Source organism: Sodiomyces alcalophilus, assembly GCF_042370955.1.
Source record: "Sodiomyces alcalophilus JCM 7366 unplaced genomic scaffold ACRALscaffold_1, whole genome shotgun sequence".
Taxonomy (NCBI): Eukaryota; Fungi; Ascomycota; class Sordariomycetes; order Glomerellales; family Plectosphaerellaceae; genus Sodiomyces; species Sodiomyces alcalophilus.
Window position 1 is genome coordinate 1,447,639 of NW_027263532.1, and position 19,671 is coordinate 1,467,309.

Consider the following 19,671-nt stretch of genomic DNA (forward strand, 5'->3'; position numbering starts at 1 on the left):
CGTACGTCAATCCGTGCAGACCCATCTACCCATTCATCGAGCACTAGGGACGCAAAGCTACATTAGGTATCATCTCTATCGCCTTTTCCACCAATTTATCTTCGTCATATTGTTTTCTCAATTGTCAGCTTGCTTTACACCGTTGCGGCTTTCTTAGTACGTCCGGCACGACGGCCAAAATGCCCCCCACACGCAGAGCGACAGGCGGCGCGCGGGCCCGCCATGGCCCAGCAAAGGGTCAATCCACTCTCAGCTTCTCCAATAGAGTGTCCAAGTCCGTTTCGCGGCACGATGCCAAGAAATCAATCGTTTCTCCGGCCATCCACAAAGGCAGCGACGAGGACATCCAGGAAGTGACCAAGGTCGACGTCGAGCCGGAAGAGACCGTGGAAGTTGAGAAGGAGACGGAGGGAGAGGCTGAGGAGACGGCGGAGGAGGAAGTGCAAGCGCCTATCAAGTCGGAGGCTGAGCTCCGGGCAGAGAAGATTTCGGATGCGCAAATTGCCAAGTACTGGAAGGACGTTCAGGCGCGGAACATTGCGCCACAGGTTCATGTTGAGGACGTCAGTTTTGAGGAAAGGATTCTGCGTCACTTTGACGTGAGCTTGCATTACGGGGTGAGTTTTTGTCCTTCTACCCAATTTCGTCTTGCCTTTTTGATACCATGGTGCCATTGAATTCATATGCTAACTTTGCTCCTCCATCAGCCTTGTGTCGGTATCCAGCGGCAGAAACGATGGGAACGGGCGGAAAGACTGGGCCTCAAGCCGCCCATTGAAGTCCTTGCCGTTCTTCTTGAACAGGAGAACCGGGGGAACCAGCAGGCGCATATGGATGAACTCCTCAATTCCACGGCCGTGGGCGCATAGACGACATGATCCGTCTGAATGGACTTCCGGCCGATTCTCATGTCCTTTTCCTTAGTCTCTTTTCCTTCTTTTGGGGCTTGGCTGTGCGATACCACTTGTCTTTTTAGCTTCGGTCGGATATTGGCTGGAGCTTCTCGGTCAGACGCTGTTGCCTTGAAGGTTAGATGATTTTTGACCGTTTCCCATTTACGAGCGACGGTGTCAATGGTGGATTGGTCGGATGGACTTGGGGATAAAGGGTGAAGCGGCGTTGGGTTTAGGTTGGCTTTACTTATATCGCGAACGACGATTTGGCTGCTTCTGTCTTCCGATGGTGCAGTCACATGTTTAAATGATTTCCAACTAGAATGGTTGCGTCTAGTCTTGGTGAAAACGCCCGCAACGATGGTCTTTGGGTATCCAGTTCACCTGTATATCCTGTGATGTCCCGGTGTCGCCATTGTAATGCGCTTAAATGCCTCCTTTCAGTACCAGATGCTCCTCGTTTTATGATGACGGACGGTCTCCGTCCCCCGAGCCTCAATCTCCTTCATGGTATCATATAAGAAGAAATCAATCAAGACGGCGTTTACTTTTGCATCGGGGTGCTGCTTCACGATTTCCCGCCGCAGCAGCTCGACACACCAGATGCTACAAGCTAAAATTCCCGTCAAGTCAGCTTCCAGGAATGACAGGTGGCATTTGATTCAATAACGAAGAACTTGGGGATATGAGACGAGACGGAAAGTCAGAGCAATTCTTACCTCGAAGTTGCAGCTCCCACCGCGAACCGCTCTCGATAAGCTCCCCGCGGTCGATGGTGGCGGCCAAGGAAGGGCTATAATACAAACAGCCCAGGGTGTTGAGGATCTGGGGGACGCGGTAGTCGGCGAACATTGTGATCTTGTCGATGTCGCGGAAAGCGCCGAAGCCCTGGCCGCCGAAGCAGGCCCAGACGTCGGCGACGAAGATCTGGGCGCGCTTGAGGAGGCGGACGGGACGGCGGCGGCCCGCAAAGGAATGCTCGTCGCGGAAGCAGGCAAAGTCGCGGGCCAGCAGGTTGACGAGGCGGGCGGCGGAGCCGTCGGCGGCGCGGACCAGGTTGGCGACGCTGCCGCCGTACTGGTGGCAGAGAACGCGGCCGGCGTCGCGGAGGCAGTCGAGGCGCTCGGCGAGCATGGGCATCTCCTCTTGGGTCGCGGAGCGGAAGACGTGGCGGAGGGTCTCGAGGGTGCAGTCGGCTTCGCTTTTCCAGAAGGCGGGGGAGGTGATGGCGATGTTCTTCCTCTTGGGGGTGGCCTGTTTGGTTTCGTCGCTGCCATTACCACGTTCGCCAACGACAGCACTGTCGGCACCGCCGTTAGTGTCAGCGACCTCACCATCGGCCTTGTTACCACCGTCACCAACTGTGTCACCCTCAACAGGGACTGTGTCACCCTCAACAGGGCGAACGCCGTCGGCACTGGTACGATCATTGCTGCTACTACCACCCTCACCAACGCCATCACCATCGGCACTGCCATCAAAGTCCGTACCGCCGTTAGTGTTAGCACCATCACCGCTAACCCTGTGACCGCCCTCATCAACTTTCTCATCCTCAGCAGCGCCAACACTGTCGGTGCTGGTACGATCGTCGATGCCACTGCCGCCCTCACCATTGCCAATGCCGTTGCCATCGACAGCACATTTACTGTCGCCCTCACCACCAGTACCGCTAGCACCGTCACCTTCACCACCACCCTCACCGCCGCTACCATCACAGTCACCACTGCTAGAGCCGTTGGCGGCGTCCCTCTCGTCCAAGGCACGGCGCAGGGCGGCGACAAGGCTCCAATAACCGGTCCAGGTGCGGCCCCGGTACTCGATGGCGAAGCGTTCCTCGTCCGGGAGATCGGACCAGAAGGAAAAATTCAAGAGATCCAGCACGAAGACGAAAGCGAGGGTTTCCTCGTCATCGGGCCCGGACGGGGTGGGATGCAACTCGTGGGAGGACCAGGAGTCGGCGGAAAATTCCTTGCGCTGCATCTGGGTGTGGATGGTTTGCGCGGCTGCCTTGGTGGCCCGCATGTCGATGGCGACGTCGATGGAGTCGTCGTAGACGGCCTCGGCATCTTGGAGGACGCCCGTATCCGGCTCCGCATCGTTAGCGGGCTTGCCCAGGAAGTGCTGGCGAAGGAGCGCGAGCAGCTCTGGGTCGGCCTCGTCGTCGGACATGGCGGGCGGGGAGCGATCTTGGCCGGAATTGAAGGTAAAGCAGTCTTGTAAACAGTCTTGTTCCCCAGTCCTGTACGTCTATGAAGTTTGAGTCTTGAATGTAAAGCCTCTCGAGGTTTCAACTTGATGCTGGAAGAGTTTAGTGGGTTGGTGTCTTGGCCGCGGGGGTCAAAGAACGATGAGATTTGACCGCCTTCTCATGATTGCGCGGAGACGAAAGCGGTGGAGCATTTTGGCTTATTACGTTGACCCCCCGATAAACCTCGTATGCAAGCGGAGAAAGATTGGTATTTCCAGCGAGGCATTTTGGTTGAGGCAAAAGTTCATTGGGAAATCACAGATTCTACGGTCATGTATGCAAGGCGGTCTGTCATGATCCTTTTGCATGGCGGCTCTTCTTGTCCATACCGTCGTATTCTTGGGACGACCAACGCTGCTGGAAGTATCATGTGTGTCGGTGGTTTCTCTTCGCACGGACAAAGAAAAGGAAGCACTCGAAGGGCGGACTCGAATCCTAGGTACTGAGTACAGTCTTGACAAGATAGCAAACACTGTACAGTACGGTACGGCTGTATTCGTACTCTGTACTTTGTACTTATGACGTGAAGCTGTGATCAACCGAACCGAGCTGTAGAGATACAATAGATTGCCTTGATTCCACACCTCAGGCTCGTAGGAGGCTGAGCTATATATAGGCTGTGCCTCGGCTATCTTTAACTAATAGGAATCCCCGACTAGTAGGCTGTTTTTATCCACACGCCGCGCCTACTCTAGTGCCTAATAGCCTAAGAGCTCGGAGACTAAATACCGAGCTAAGTAGCCGTATTAGTATAACTATATTTATATAACCTATTTAGTTATATGATACACCCCTTATTTCGAGCTATTTGTTAAAAAACACTCGGAATACGCCTAGGCTAGAATTAAACTGTAGTTAAAATAGCTTTAAAGAGCCGTTTAATAGAAAGCCATAAAGGAAAAACAGGTTTAAAAGAGATATAAAAATAATATAAAAGAAAGAGAAAGGAATAGTCAGAATAAAGTAAACAGGTAGCCTAGAATAGTAACCTAAGAGTAATATAAGCTGGAGGTTAGTAGGCAGCTCGCTATATATAATTTTTATAGCCCGGCGGCCGAAATCGAGTTCTTTTTACTTAAATAACCTTCTCGTTAACGATTTTAACGATTATAACGATTTTTAACGATGTTTTTTCTTTATTTTTTATCCCCCTAGCTCTTAATTTCTTTTCCGTTTTCTTACTATAATAAGCCGAGCTCGAAAACGTTTAGTGGAGCTAGGAAAGTGCTAACAGGAACAGGCTCCTAAGAAGAACACTGCCGTCGCTAAGAAGGCTCCCCCGGCTAAAAAGGCCGTTATAAAGACCGGCCGGGTCGCTAAGACCGCTAAAGTGAGTTAATCGTTAATAAAAGAGACGAGTATTCTTTGCTAATCGAGCTATAGAAAAATACCCGTAAGGCTGCTAAAGATACCGCTAATACCGCCGCCGCCGCCGATACCGCCACCGCCACCGCTACCCCCGATACTACTAAGGGCTTAGCTAGCTCGGCCGCCGCTCCTAAGGAGCGATATTCGGCTAAGAATCCGCCTCCCGACTTTATAGGAGAGAAGTTTAATACCCCCTGCAAGGGCTGCGTTAAGGCTTAGATCGCGGGCCGGGATAACTTTATCCGTTATATCTCGGTGTATAGTATCACTAAACGCTATAAGAAGTGCTTCTTAGGCGGGCATAAGTACCACCTATAATAAGCGTTGTTTTATTAAGTTAAGCTACACAGAAGCTAACGAGTATAGCCCCTTAGTCGTGGTCCTTATAGCTTATCGCGCCGTTATCGCGGAAAAAGAGGTGGCTAATAAGGTTAACGTTAGCGTTAATAATATTATAAGTTTAAGTTCGCTCCTAGACTATTATTAAGTAGCTGTTTTCTGACTTTTATAGCTTCTTAACTGTCTACGCCCAGCCCTGCGCCTATTCTAGGATTTACTTAAGTGCCCTAAGCACCCCGAGGTCTTTAAGCCGGCCTACCGGGCTCCCGTTACTCTAGGAGCTGGTGCGGCTATGGCCGTTAGCGCGGATCCGAAAGAACGGATTAAATACTATCTAATAACCGCTATTAAAGATATTTTTAGTATAGTGGACGAGGCCCGTAAGGGCCGGGGTAGCGAGCCCTCTTATAGTGTTACCCCCTCTACTTAGAATAAGCAGAACTAAGCTAAAAAGGAGGGGGAGAGGGCCGTTAAGGCCGTTAAGAATAGAAGTGCCCCTAAGGGCGTTATTACTGCTATCGGTGGAGGTGGAGATATTATTATTTAAGTATTATTAGAGTATATTTAGTTATTATTCTTTCCGGCTTTAGCTAATAAATTCCTATCTATTACTATACTACTTAGAATTCCTAATCGTCGCCCGCTAACTAGGTTAAGATATACTTTAAATTACTTAAACTTCTAACGACTAAGGGCCTTTATAAGCCTATCTACCGGTATCTCGGCGGTTAGTAAGTAGACGATTTAAAAAGCTCCCTTCTTATACTCTTAACGTATCTATAAGCTCTGAATATTAACGTGACAAAGCCTGGTCTTAATTCGGGCGCGCTCTTCCACTATAAGTCGAATCGTCTAGCAGTTATCGTAGGCTATCTCCTAGGGGGTCCCGGGGTTAAACCGTATTTCTATAAATAACCGTTTTAAGCTTATAGTCTCTTTCGTAGTTTCCTATAAAGCGAGCAGCTTAGCTTCTATTAAAGATATCGTGATAGTCGATTATCTTAAGGCTTTCTAAACCACTAAACCGCCGAATAGGCTAATAAGGTATCCTTATAAGGAATACCGGGTTTCGAGGTTATTAGCGAAGGATACGTCGCTTATAATTACTATAGCCTGCGTTATATAGCTTAAATCCGAGCCGTACTAGATTATTAAGTCCCGTGTTATATATAAATAACGGATCGCTTATTCCACGGCGTCTTAATACTCTTTTAACGGGTTAGTCAGGAACCTAAACAGCGAGGAAATAGTAAACGCGACGTCTAGCCAGTGTATTACTACTATATAGAGTAATAAGCTAACCTTCTCCTAATAAGCCTTAATCTCCTTTAGTATCGCCTTATCCTCGCGCTTTACGAGCTTAGTAGCAGGGATTAGTATACTAGGATACACGTTCCGATCTGCCTAGTTAAAGCGAGCTACGATCTTTTCGATATAGGACTTATACGATAGGAAGATCTTTTAATAGGTCGGTCTCGGATAATACGTACCCAGAAACCACTCTGCGTCCCCTTTCTTAGAGAGCTTATATTTATTTTTTAATCCCTTAATAGCTTTAAGAGCTATATATAGGCGGTCCCGATAATAAAGGAATAGAATATCGTTTATAAAGAATACCATGAAAATATCACGAGCTTCTAAAAAGAATAGGCACGGTTCCTCCTTACTATAAACTAAATTAATAGATTCGAGTATAGTAGTAAGGTTGTTATACTATATAAAAGAGGAATCGCGTAGGCCGTATAAGGCCTTATCGAGCTCTAAGCTAGTCTCTGGCTTCTTAAAGCCGTCCGGTAACTAATAGATAACAGGTTCGCTATCTTTGCTTTTTTCGGTATTAATAAAAGCGTTAACGATATCGAACTACTTAATTTCTAGATTAAACTATACTATAAGGGCTATTACTACGCGGAAAGAATATGAAGCGAGCATAGCAGTATAGGTGCCTTTAATCGTGGAGCTTACTTATAGGTCTCCTCGAATAATAAGGCGCGATTTATATCGCTTTAAAATACCCTTTTTATTAAAAACGTATATAAACACCTATATTAGGGGAATTAGCCTTATATTAGCCTGGTTCCGTAGGATCTCGCGCCACGTTTTCTTTTCGAGTAGCTTATTCACCTTCTAATAGGCTACTTCCTTAAATTATAAGCCTATAGGATATAAGTAAAGATCTTTTTAGTGCCTCGGCGGAGGCTTAAGGTTATCGCGATATATAGGGTTATCGCTCTTAGGCTCTAATAAAGATAAAGAAGTCTCTGCCTATTTACTCTTAATAGCCGCTAAAAACACTAAATAAAGCGTTAGAATATTAGCGTAATTAGCTATAATTTCCTCTCCGAGCTAATTAGGTATAGGAAAGGTGAAAAAATATAAGACTAGATCCTCGTCTAGTTCTGCCGTGTAAGTCCGTGGATTTATCCTCTTAGTTTTGCCCTTAGCCCTTATCTACGCTATTCTAGAACTTCTATACGGGGGATCGCTTAGCGGCGGCCAAGATACCGCCCGCTATTTCGCGGTGGATAAGGACGTTAGAGCCGTAAAGGCAGTTAACTTAGTTAAAGGGGTCGGGCGCTCCTCCCGTTCCTAACTCGGCTTAGATACTGCCTTATTAGGAAAATAAGGCCCGTAAACCTATAAGTCTAGCTCTAAAGTCGGTTCGGGAGCTAGTTCCAGGTCTTAATAGTCCGGATAAGATTCGGGAGAAAGGCCTGGGTCTGATATATATAGCGCCGGGACCGTAGGAGCCTATAGGATCGGGACCTCGGATCGGTTAGAACCGATCGCCGTAGCTATAGATAAGCTGCTTTCGACTTCCTAGAAGTGCGCTGGTTCCGGGGAAGGTTAAGGGGTCTAGAGACTAAACTAGGTCGGTATATACTAGGCGGTAAATAATAATATACTGCTCTTAATAGTAGCTAAGTCGCTCTATTTTCTGGATAAAGCTGCCTATATATACGTGTCTACTACCCCCGAGCTTATAGAATAGGACTCGGAAATACTAAAAGGGTCTATTTACGAGATCTAATAATTATCTAATAAGTCTTCCTCCTTAATTTATACGATTTACTCGGAAGTCTCCTTTACGGGCAGCGCCTCCGAGCTTTCTATAGCTTACTTATAGAAGATCTGCTTATTAAAACTTATATTATATATAAAAATCACCTTATTTAGTAGCGGAACCTAAATCCGGTAGATATTATAAGCTATATAGCCTATAAGATACCCGATATAAGCCCTAGGGCTAACCTTAAATCTCCTTTTATCTCTTCCTGCCTCCTTATCACGGATTAAAGAATATACGCGGCACCTATAGGCGTGGAGGCCGCTTTAATCCGGGCATAGGTTAGTAGTATACTCTTTAATCGGAATCAGAGCTTTATACCTAAACTAGTTGTAAAGGAATTTAACTAGGGATTTCTACTCGAGCCGCTATAACGGGCTTATATTATATAGGTATACTATTACTTTTAACGCTTCCGGCTATATCTATTAAGTGGGTAATCGCGAAGAGTAAAGAGATAATTAGGATAAGGCACTTAGTGATCAGGACATAATCACACTCAAGTCAAAAGATAGGGGGTGCCAAAGACTTAAATTAATCGCTAGCCTTCTTATCCTAAGGGCGGCTATCTATCCTTTTTTATACACATACTAGCCAGTTTTAGTCCAGCACGAGAGTCCCCGATTAAGTCCAGGCTACCCGATCGATCACTATCTATTAGAATATAGCGATAACTCGACTCGTGCCTAGGTGCCGACTATATTATAGCCAGTATTAAGTCAGGTCCCGGATTAAATACTCCGTGGTTATCCGTACTCCGCCCCGGTCTAGAACCCTATTATAACTCGTCACTATCCGGTACTTAGGCACCGGAGGTCCGGCACCTAATAGGGCGCCCCGTCTTTATAGTTTCCGTCCCGGAAACCTTAATACTAATCTAATATCCTTATATCTTCCTCCGACCCGGTATTCCTCTATATCCTTTCTACCCCCGATATACCTAATAATTCTATTTTGATTCTAGCCTAATCTGCCCGTTATGTTCCTCCTTTTAATTACTAATTCCGGAATATTATCCTTTATAGTGACCCTATTCTAGTCGTAATATAATCCTTTACCGACTATTTTATTATCCTAAGTCCTTTTAGTAAGGCTAGCCCGCGATTACCTTTATTATAATACCAGGGTAGTCGTTCCTTTTAGTTATAGGGTCACCTTTATTATTCTTTCCGTATAAATAAAACTAAAGACTAGTCCTACCTAACCGTATAGATATCCTATTCTATTTCTCCTATAATCCTATTCTTATTATTTTCCTCTCTTTACTTTATTCTAATTAACTTTACTAGATTAGATAACTAATTTTATAAATAATCCTATATTATCCTGCGATAGAGTTAAGACTAGCCGATAATAGCTTTATATAAGCTTATTCTCTCTATTAACCTAGGTCGTGTCTTATCGCTAACTCCGATCTTTTTGTTCTAGCTCGTTCTCTTATTATAGCTAACGTTATTTCGCCTTATTATAAGTTCCGCCTATATCGTTTAACGCGTAGTCAGAACACAGGCTAACCACTATTATAGCGTCGTTTATTTACTATAGCTCCTAAGAGTAATAAGAAGCGCGCCGCCATTAGCGGTAATAGTATAGCTAGGACCCCTAGTAAACGTTAGAAGAAGTCCGCCGCCGCTAATATCCCGGCCGCTAACGCCGCTACTCCTAGTATAGCTAAACTCGTCGATACTAGTAAGGGCGAGGGCCTTTATGCCTTATACTTACGATACGCCGGCTACCTAGCCGACTTAGATTTAAAGGATATAGGCACTATCTCGTATAAGTTATATCGTTATAGTGCTAGTGCGTATTCTATTATTAGCCTCTACTTAACTCCTTACTTATATACCTTATAAAGAAATCGGTAAAATATTATTACTGCTAGGTTAACGGTAATCGTTTATGCCTTAATATAGGCTTATACTCCCTCCGCTATAGACCGCTCCGTGGTCCGTTTAATACTAACCGTTAACTAGTTACCGATAGCGGGCAAGGCTGCCACTAAAGTCTTATAGGATATCCTAGAGGCTGCCAAGGTGCGGCCCGGCGGGTTTAATAAAGCCCGTGTTATAAGTATATCTTATCCCGTGTCTAATTATATACTAATAACCACGATAAGAAGCTACGCTTTAAGCTTAGCAAATCTTAAAAGTTAGTATTAGCAAGCATAAGGCCAAGACTACCCGTGGGTCTAGTAAGGGCGTACGGGCCAAGCGGCGCGATAATAAGGAGATTACCGCCGCTAAATAGGATATATTAAAGCGGGTTACTGCCTTATTAAAGGAGATATCGACCTCCTTAAAGGTCTAGAAAGAAATCCCGGATATCACAGGTTAACCCCTTAAATACGTAGTTCCGGTATAAGACCGGAACCGCTAATTAGCACGTAGGTCCGGCGCTCGGACCTTATACTGCCCTTACCGCGGATTCGTATAAACCTAGTAAATCCTGCACTTCTCTATAGACCTTTTCCTTTCCTTTCCTTAATTCTAGCTAATATAATTATTCGGCCTTACTTAGTGCGATTAACCTATAACTAGCTCCTTATATAGCTAGAATTTAGCGAACCCTACGCGCTATGTTAGTATAGAGCTAGATACGAACGCGCCGTTAGGCGGCGGCGGTCCTATGAACCCCGCCGAGCTAGCTAAGTGGACGGATAGAAGGATTACCGAAGCTATTAATACGACGCTTAGTCCCTTATAGAAATAGATAGCTTAATAATAAAAGCTACTCTAACGACTTACGAACGGCCTCGCGAATATCTAGGCCCCGTAGTAACCTACCCCTAACCTCGCGCCCCCCTCGGAGGGAGCCCCTATAAACACGCCTACCGAGTCGGTGGTAGGTCCCCCGACCCCGGTAACCTCTACTCCCCCCTAGATTATAGTCCTATAGGAACTAAGCGAACCACGCCCGCCGTATACTAAGCCCCTGCTATACCCCGCGAAGTTTAGCGGAAAACGAATAGAGTACGCTACCTAGTTATAGCAGATACGCGATAAGCTCCTGCTAGATAAGCACTTATTTAATAACCGAGCCGAAATATAGTATTATATTAACTTATACTTAGAAGGGAGTACCTAGTAAGTGGTATTAGCCTTCTACGCCGCTAGGGGGCCGGGAGGTACCCGCGACCCAGAGTCGTTCCTTACCTACCTAGACCGTATATATAAGGACTAGAACGAATAGCCTTACGCAGCCCTTACGCTACGTTCCTTTAGATAACGCGAGGAGTAAACCTTTTTATAGTTCCTACTAAAATTCGAAAAACAGATCGCTTAAGTAGGGGGTAGCGAGTAAGTAGATTCGGCGAAGATTACCTTCCTAGAGGGAGCCCTAAGCCAGAAGCTACGTAGCGCCCTAGTTACTATAAAGTTACTCTATAACTATATAAGCTAGGTTATTAAGGTATAGAGTATCGCCTAGAAGCTAAAAGGATTACGCCTAATTAGTCGGAATACTTATATACCGAACCGAACCCGGAACTAAGAGATTAACGCTAATACAGACGTCGTGATAAGCGGGATTAATTAGGTCCGGCCTAACACGACTATAGACCGACCTTATAATAACCGGGAGTACTAGGGTTATAGGAAAAAGGGATATATTCGTATAAACTATAAGTCCCGGGATAAGGGTAAGGCTAAGGGCGCCTATATAACGAAGGTATAGGCTAAGGATAGCGACTTCGCCGTAAGCTTAGACGGTTCGGATAATAAAGAGTCGGGAAAAGAATAGCTCTAACGCGAAAACGGGTGTTAAAGCCGATAGCCGCTTTATAGCGGGAGTAGGAGGCGTTTAAATACCTAGCTAGCGGCGACTTAGCTTTAATATTAATATAAGTAAATAAAAGATATATATATACTCTTATAGATACGGGTTATAACTATTATACTACTATAAACAAACGCTTTACCTAAAGACTTTAGTTACCGTTAGTCGATAAAAGGAGATAATTACTAAAAGGATTCTTAGATATATCCGAGCCGGCTACTAGCGCCGGGATCGCCGTGTTTAAGCTTAAGATTAGCGGCTATATATAACGAGTCTTCGCTTATATAATAAAAGGACTAGATTAGGATATATTCCTAGGAAAACCGTGGCTAGAATATAATAACGTTATATATTATATAAAGAACCGTAGGTTATACTATAGAGTCGCTAATATTAACCTACGATTAGTAGGCGAGGAGGAACTAGCCGATATATAAGCTATCCGCGAAGTAAGGCTAGTCTTAGGATCGGTGTTTATAGCCACGATACGATAAATAAGAAGAGAATTAAGGGGAAAAGAAAGAGACGAGTTTAATACCTTAATCCGGGCCGTTAGTATACGGGATATCGATAAGGCCCTCTATAAAAAGGAACTAATAGACCCTTGGGACTATATCCCTATAAATATACTATAAGAGTTCGGCGACCTTTTCGCGCCTAATAAGGCTAACGATTTACCCCCTTACCGACTAGGCGTTAACTATAAAATCACCCTAAAGCAAGGTCCTAATAGGCTTAAGCCGACCCTGCTATAGGGGCCCCTTTACGGTATATCCAGGGAAGAGTTACTAGTACTCCGGAAAACGCTTAACGACCTAATAGATAAGGGATTTATATAAGCTAGTAGTTCGGTAACTGCCGCGCCGGTCTTATTCGTGAAGAAGCCAGGGGGCGGTCTATGCTTTTACTATAATTATAGAGCCCTAAACGCGATTACTTAGCGGGATCGCTACCCCCTCCCCCTAATCACTAAGACCCTACGTAACCTAGCTAGCGCTAAGTGGTTCACGAAGCTTAATATAGTCGTGTCAGGGGCATTCCAGTCAAGGGGCGATAAGAGATATTAAGGAACGTGTGGACGGAACCCGCCCCTAAGAGGACCCCAGGCTAGTATGTAAACGGGTTTATTTAAGTTAGTAAGAGTCCGTTCGAGACTTAGGGCCTTAGGCTCGGCTACCCACTAGGAGGATAGCCAGGGGACCTTAAAGTAGACGTTTTCCTATTAAGTCCTAGAAGGGAGGGCTTAACGAATAATCTTATAATTATTCCCCCCCCCTAAGGTTAGCTTCGTGACCTGTTCTTATTATAGTCTTAATAACTCTTTTTACTCCTTATATAAAAACCTATAATATTTTATTTATTCTAACCGTTTACGGGTATAACGACTATTAAGAGTTTAAAAGACTAGTTATTTTATAAATCCTACTACTACCCCTAGCTAGTACTTAAGATACCCCCTAAGCGCACTACCACTATTCGTACCCAGGATACTTCCCCCGTTACCGAAGGAGCCGAAGCCGGGCTATTAGGCGCCGATCGCGAGTAATCCTTTATACCCGAGTTAGAGGATAAAGATAGTAACCCTGAATTTAAGATTCGCGGATAAGCTAACCCGGACGCTCGTAATCCTATAATAGGACCACCACTTAACTAGGGGACCCCCTAAGTTATCCGAATAAAACCCTAATTCGATATTAAAGACCTTAAGAGCCGCCCCCCCGGCACCCTATCGTCGGCGGAGCTCGATTTCCTAATTAAGCACTATAAGGACCGCTAAGCCCGTAAAAAAAAGGAGAAGCGCCTCCTTACCCTTCGATAAGGGAAGGACCCCGATACCTCCGAGCGTGCACCCCGAGGGGACTCCTATAAAAGTTAGTATAAGGTTCCGTAAAAGCTCCTAGAATAGGACGGGCAGTCCTATAACTAGTTCTAGACCTTCGTTAAGGAACTCGAAGAGCGTTTTATACTTAATAATATCGAACCTACTAAACCAGAGAAAATATACCTTATATCTACCCTGCTACTAAAGACGATAAAGTCCCGCTAGCGTGCCTATTATAGACGTATATATAGGAAGACTAGAGGTACTACTTAGGAGGACCTTAAGTCGTTCCTAACTAAGTAATTAGTTAATAATAAGACCCGCGAGATATCTATAACTAAGAAGCTATTCTCGGACTAGACCCTATAAAAGCCTAATTAGTCTTACGCTAAGTTTATCGATAAGCTTAACTTATTATTTAATAAGGTATCCCTACCCTTCCCCGATAAGTGGCGTATATAGTTAATCTTAACGAAACTTAATAAGCTACTATGTGATTAGATTATAGTAGCCGGTATCCTTATTAATAGTAAGGCACTAGGAGTCGTAGCCTGGTAGGCGGAGATTACCCTCTTATATAAGAATAAAGAAGAGCTACCCCGGAATAATCGCCTAAGGTATAATCGCGGCGAAAAGCGTGGGCGTAATAGTGCCCCTAATAAGGCCCGTACCGTAACGGCCCGTCCTTCTATACCGCCTTAAGGTTTCGTGGAGTTAATTAAAGTGGATAATATAGAGACCTAAGGTCCCCCTAAAAGGCGCTATAAAAGTAATATTACTTATTTTAGATATAATAAGAAGGGCTATTACCGGAATAAGTGCCTAAAGGAAACCTTTAATTTAGGTTAGTTATTAGGATACTCCGCTAATTAGAACCCTAATAACCTACTAATTAACCCCCGGGCCCCCGTTATTAGATAGGCTTAGGCCTAGGATAGGCCGCCGTTTTAGCTGTTCTTCGCTAGTAAGGGCGCGATTAAGGCGAAGTTAGAGATACGGCTAAGCGGCGGATAGGGCCGCCGGAGCGCTAAGCTTAACGGAGGCGCTAAGGTTAACTTAATCGACTAAAGAGCCTTACCCCCTAACTATAAGCCCTTAGGCCCGCTAAAGAAACTAGGGTGGGTTATCCTAGGGGTCGAAGTATAGTCCCTCGGGACTCTTAAGACGTATATTAAGGTCACGGATAGCTAGGACTAAACCCGGATATACCCTATCGAGTTTAAGGTGCTAGATATAGACCCGGATAGATTCTAGATTATCCTCGGTATACCCTAGTTAGTTAAATATAACCCCGTTATCTCCTTCCGAACCGGCGAATAGATATATTAACTTTATAGGGATAACCTTAGGGGCGTCCCGAGCCGGAGGGAGCTAAAAAAAGCTAAGGAGAACTCTTAGTTAATAGTTTAGCTAATAAAGTCGAGCGCCCCCCGTATCGGTAGGGTTATAGGTATAAGGTGGAATACCCCTAGAGAAGTAAAGGATATATTGCCTAATAGTCCTTTAATCCCCGTTATTTAATTAGACCCGTCCTATCCCCTACCCCCTATACCCCCTAACTATATATAATATAATAAAGGAATTCTGGTATATATTAATCCAGGGCCCTATTAAGAGGAATTAGATAAGGAAGTGCCGGAAAGCCTTGTCCCCGAGCAGTACTAAGAGTTCTAGGACGTTTTCGACGTCGTGGAGGCCGGCCGTCTACCCGCCCACTAGCGATAGGACTACGCGATTAAAATAAAGGAAGGTAAGTTACCCCTATTCGGCCCTATCTATCCCCTAGCCGAATAGGAGTTAGCCGTGCTATAAGACTATATTAAGGAAGCTATAGCGAAGGGATAGATCCGCCCCTTATCTAGCCTTACGGGTACCCTGATCCTATTTATGCCGAAGAAGGGTGGTTAACTATAGCTATATATAGACTACTAAGGCCTTAATAAGGTAACCTAAAAGGACTATACCCCTTTACTACTAATACACGAAATCCTTGACCGCCTCGCGACCTTTACGGTATATACTAAGCTAGACCTTAAGGACGTATATTATCGCTTAAGAATTCGAGAAGGGGATAAATAGAAGACGGCCTTTAGGACTAAGTACGGGCAGTTTAAGTACTTAGTGATACCCTTTAGTCTATATAATACCCCGGCTAGCTTCTAGCGCTATATTAACGAAGCCTTAAAGGGTTTTATCGATACTATCTATATCGTGTATTTAGATAATATCCTAATCTATAATAAGGATCTTAGTTCTTACCGGGTACACGTTAAGGAGATCCTTATGCGTCTTAGGGAGTGGTCCCTTTTCGCGAATCCTTAGAAGTGTGTATTCGAGATATAAAAGGTCGAGTTTTTAGGCTTTATATATAGCCTTAAGGGTGTTTTTATAGACCCTAAAAGGGTCGAGGCTATTAAGGACTAGGAGGAGCCTAACTTTATTAAAAAGATTTAAGTCTTCCTGGGTTTTACCGGGTTTTACTAATGTTTTATTAAAGGCTACTTAAAGGTCGCTACTCCTTTTACGGACCTATTAAGGTTAGGAGGTAGACTAGGTATATTCTAGTTAGGGGATATAAAAAGGGCCGCCTTTGAGAAGTTACGATTATTATTTTAGTTGGTACCCGTGCTATAGTATTTTAACCTAGCCTTACCTATTCGTGTAGAACTAGACGCCTCTAACTTTATACTTAGTGCTATGATTAGCTAGTATAAGGATCGGATCTAGCGCCTTATAGCGTTCCTATCTAGGAAGCTTAGGGGACCCGAACTAAACTACCCGATATTAGATACTAAACTAATAGCGATTATCGAAGCGTTCCGGTAATAGCGCCACTACCTAGCGTATAGTTAGACCCCTATAAAGGTACTAACTAACCACTTAAACCACCGGTATCTGCTAAATAAGCCTCGAATTAAACCTTAATACGCCCGTTAGCTAAAGGAGCTTTTTAGCTTTAATTTTAAGATTCGTTACTGCCCGGGCGCTTAGAACCCTACGGATAGATTATTAAGGAAGCCGTAGCTTATTATAGATTAGGCGGATCTTAAAGCGGAGCGGTAGAAACCCGTTAAGGGATTTACTAAGAAGTTTATAATCGGCCTTTTAAGGTCCCGAGGTATACCTAAGCCCTTAGGTCTAGCTAGTTTAAAAGATAAAGTTATTTTTACTTAGAAGGACGATCCCTTTTATATCTCCTTAGTAGCGAAAAATAACCTATTAAACCCTTAGTCCTATAATAGTTAAGGTACGGTCTACTTTAGGGACTATCTCTATGTCCTAAACTAGCTAGGTTTACGCGATAAGGTCCTTTAAGCTTTTCACGATAAGCCTATTATAGGCCACCCTGGGTTAGGCCGAACTATTAAGAGGATTTCTAAGTCCTACTACTAGGAGTACCTCTCGCGAGACGTTAAGAAGTTTATGCCCACTTATAGGATCTATTAGAGGACTAAGCCTTATTAGTATAAGCCCTTTAGGTACCTAGCACCTCTGCCTATACCCGAATAACCGTTTTAAAAGATCTTAATGGATTTTATAACGGGTCTCCCCCCTATAATATCCTAAGGCAAAAAAAGGGACGCTATCCTAGTTATAGTATATCGGTATACTAAGTACGCGTTATACGTCCCTTATAGCAGCGCCCTAATAGCTAAGGGTCTAGCTTATATCCTATAGATACACGTTTTTAGCCTTTACGGATTACTTAATAGTATCGTTTTGGATTATAGGTCACTATTCACTAATAAGTTCTAGACCACCTTATATAGCCTCCTAGGCGTTATAAGGAGGCTATCTACTACGTTCTACCCTTAGACGGATAGTTAGACGGAGCGCTAGAATCAGAACCTAGAGCACTTTTTATAGGCGTTTTATTCCTTATAGCAGGATAACTAGGTAGACTAACTGCCCCTAGTATAGTTTATATATAATACCGTATAGTATTCGGCTATCCGGTAAACGCCTTCTATCGCGTTAATAGGTTTTAACCCGCGCGGGCCTTATAATATATAGATATATAAGTCGGGTAAGGTCCGCGCCGCGGTAGCCGAGTAGAGGGTAAAGCACCTTATATCGAATCGTAGAGCTATAGAGGTCCTTATAAGGAAGGCCTAAACCACCTATAAGAAGTACTATAATACCGGCCGCGTAGGCTAGCGTTTTAAGGTAGGGGATTATATACTATTATCCGCGAAGAATATTAAGTAGCGCCGCCCTAATAAGAAGTTATTAGATAAGTTCCTCGGCCCCTATAAGATCACCTCCGTAATAGGATAGTATAGGCTCGCCTATAAGCTATAACTCCCGGAGTCTATAAAGATTTATAACGTTTTCCTAATCTCCCTCCTTAAACCGTGGAAGTCCCGAGACGGTAAGTCGCCTATACCCGCGGATATAGAGGTTAAGCCCTAGGAGTCCGATAAATATAAAGTCGAAGAGGTCCTGGCCTATTATTATAATAGTAATAGGCGTGAATACCTTATTAAGTAGACCGACTATGGATATAAATATAATATATAGGAGCCGCGGAGATACCTCCCCGATACGCTTATCGAGGAATATTATAATCGGAAGGATAGTGTTAGTTAATAGCGTTGTTATGCCCCGTAGGGACTTTTTTATTTATAGGATAGTTAAGAAATAAAAAAAAAAAAAAAAAAAAAAAAAAAAAAAAAAAACAAAGTAACTCTAACGCCCCTCCCCCCTAACTCCCCCTAACCTATACCTAATAATAACTAAAGCTTAGTTATAATCGGTTTTTTTATAAAGTTCCGCTAACTTCGATTTCTTAATTTAGACTAACTAGCCTAGATAACGGCTAATAGTGGCTAGATAACGCTCTGTCTTAATAGAGGCGCCGCGCTGTTTCTCCTCGGCCTTTTCCTCCTTTTCTTAGCGATGACGCGCTATAGGGTCGAACCCTTTATTATTATAAGCGAATTTTTTTATAGCCTCGAGGGCCCGCTATAACTTAATTTAGACCCGATAAGCCCGCCGCTATAAACGTGATTAGCACTATCTTAATATATACTAAGTATACTTTAGGTTAACCTATAGAAGTATAGTTATTAAGACTATCGCCGCCCCGCGCGGCCGCTACTAATATCTTCTATAGCTTCTTAGCTACCCGCTCCGCCCGTAATAAAAGCTATATCTAGTTAGTAACCTTAGGAGCGGTTAAAAAGAAGGGGGCTATAGCTATAGGTAGGAATATACTAACTTATAGTCTCTGCTATTACTATCCTGGTAGTAGTAGTATTTATCGGATACCTTACTGCCGCGGTAGGGCCGTATAGTGATAGGACCGGTAGCGCTATCGCTATATAGCTTTAAGCTAATAAAGCTATAGGCGTACCGCCTATAGGGAGCATAAAGCTCTAGGCTAGACCTAACTAAAATAACGGGACGCATTATTATAATAACGCCGTCGCCGTCGCTAAAGTCCGAGGGTCCACTACTAGACCCGTTAATTAAGGGTATAAACTCTAACGATAATAACCTATCGGAGGAAGCCTCCTCTTTATTAAAGACGGTGGCTTTATCGGCACTACCGCCTATAACGATATCCTCGCTAGTATAGTTAAGGATACCCTCTAAAGCGTTAAGGTACTTAGGAGCACCGTCGGATAAGCTATCGCTCTCTAAAAGGGGAGGGCCGGTCGACTTAGTGACCGGAGCTGCTATAGTAACTAGCTGCTCGATGGTCCTGACCGGCGTAGGTTATCTAGCTAGAGCTACCGCCGTAACTAGCTACTTAATAGCTTTATCCTCTAAGGAGGAAGAAGATAACGAAATAGAGCTTGATTCTAAGCTCGAATCCGATAATAACTCGGATAACGAGTTAGGCTACTATTACTGCTTTTACTATAATAGCTACTACTTAAGAGTAGCCGCCGCTACCGCTGCCTTAGCCTTAGCTTAAGCTCGCCGAGCCGCTCGCCGGGCCTTCTTCCTAGCAGTCTTAGTCCTACCCTTATCGATAACCTTAGGCGCTACCTAGGTAGACTTATTACTAACCGTATCGGATTTTTTACCGCTATACTTATTATTTTTACTAGCCGTGCCGGACTTTTTACCCTTTTTATAGGATAGGGGCGCTATTATACGATAGTCTGCTTCGAATACTATAGGTTAGCCTTAGTTTCCCTTAAAGGGGACA

General features: G+C 44.2%; 3 protein-coding genes across 3 annotated transcripts; 2 read left to right on the top strand and 1 right to left on the bottom strand.

Annotated features, from left to right (window-relative positions):
* Positions 1-179: 179 nt before the first annotated feature.
* Positions 180-869, top strand: ACRALDRAFT_1067522 (uncharacterized protein; the record flags this gene model as incomplete). Its single annotated transcript, XM_071017456.1, has 2 exons — positions 180-617; positions 708-869. 2 exons carry the CDS (start codon positions 180-182, stop codon positions 867-869), a joined length of 600 nt encoding a protein of 199 aa, XP_070878764.1.
* Positions 870-1,333: 464 nt separating this feature from the next.
* Positions 1,334-3,062, bottom strand: ACRALDRAFT_2038539 (uncharacterized protein; the record flags this gene model as incomplete). Its single annotated transcript, XM_071020887.1, has 2 exons — positions 1,334-1,506; positions 1,613-3,062. The coding sequence occupies 2 exons, from the start codon at positions 3,060-3,062 to the stop codon at positions 1,334-1,336; spliced, it is 1,623 nt and encodes a 540-aa protein (XP_070878765.1).
* A 267-nt stretch (positions 3,063-3,329) lies between these two features.
* On the top strand, positions 3,330-3,668 carry ACRALDRAFT_206158 (uncharacterized protein; the record flags this gene model as incomplete). The annotated part of the gene is made up of 2 exons (XM_071021982.1): positions 3,330-3,511; positions 3,608-3,668. The coding sequence occupies 2 exons, from the start codon at positions 3,330-3,332 to the stop codon at positions 3,666-3,668; spliced, it is 243 nt and encodes an 80-aa protein (XP_070878766.1).
* Positions 3,669-19,671: the final 16,003 nt, after the last annotated feature.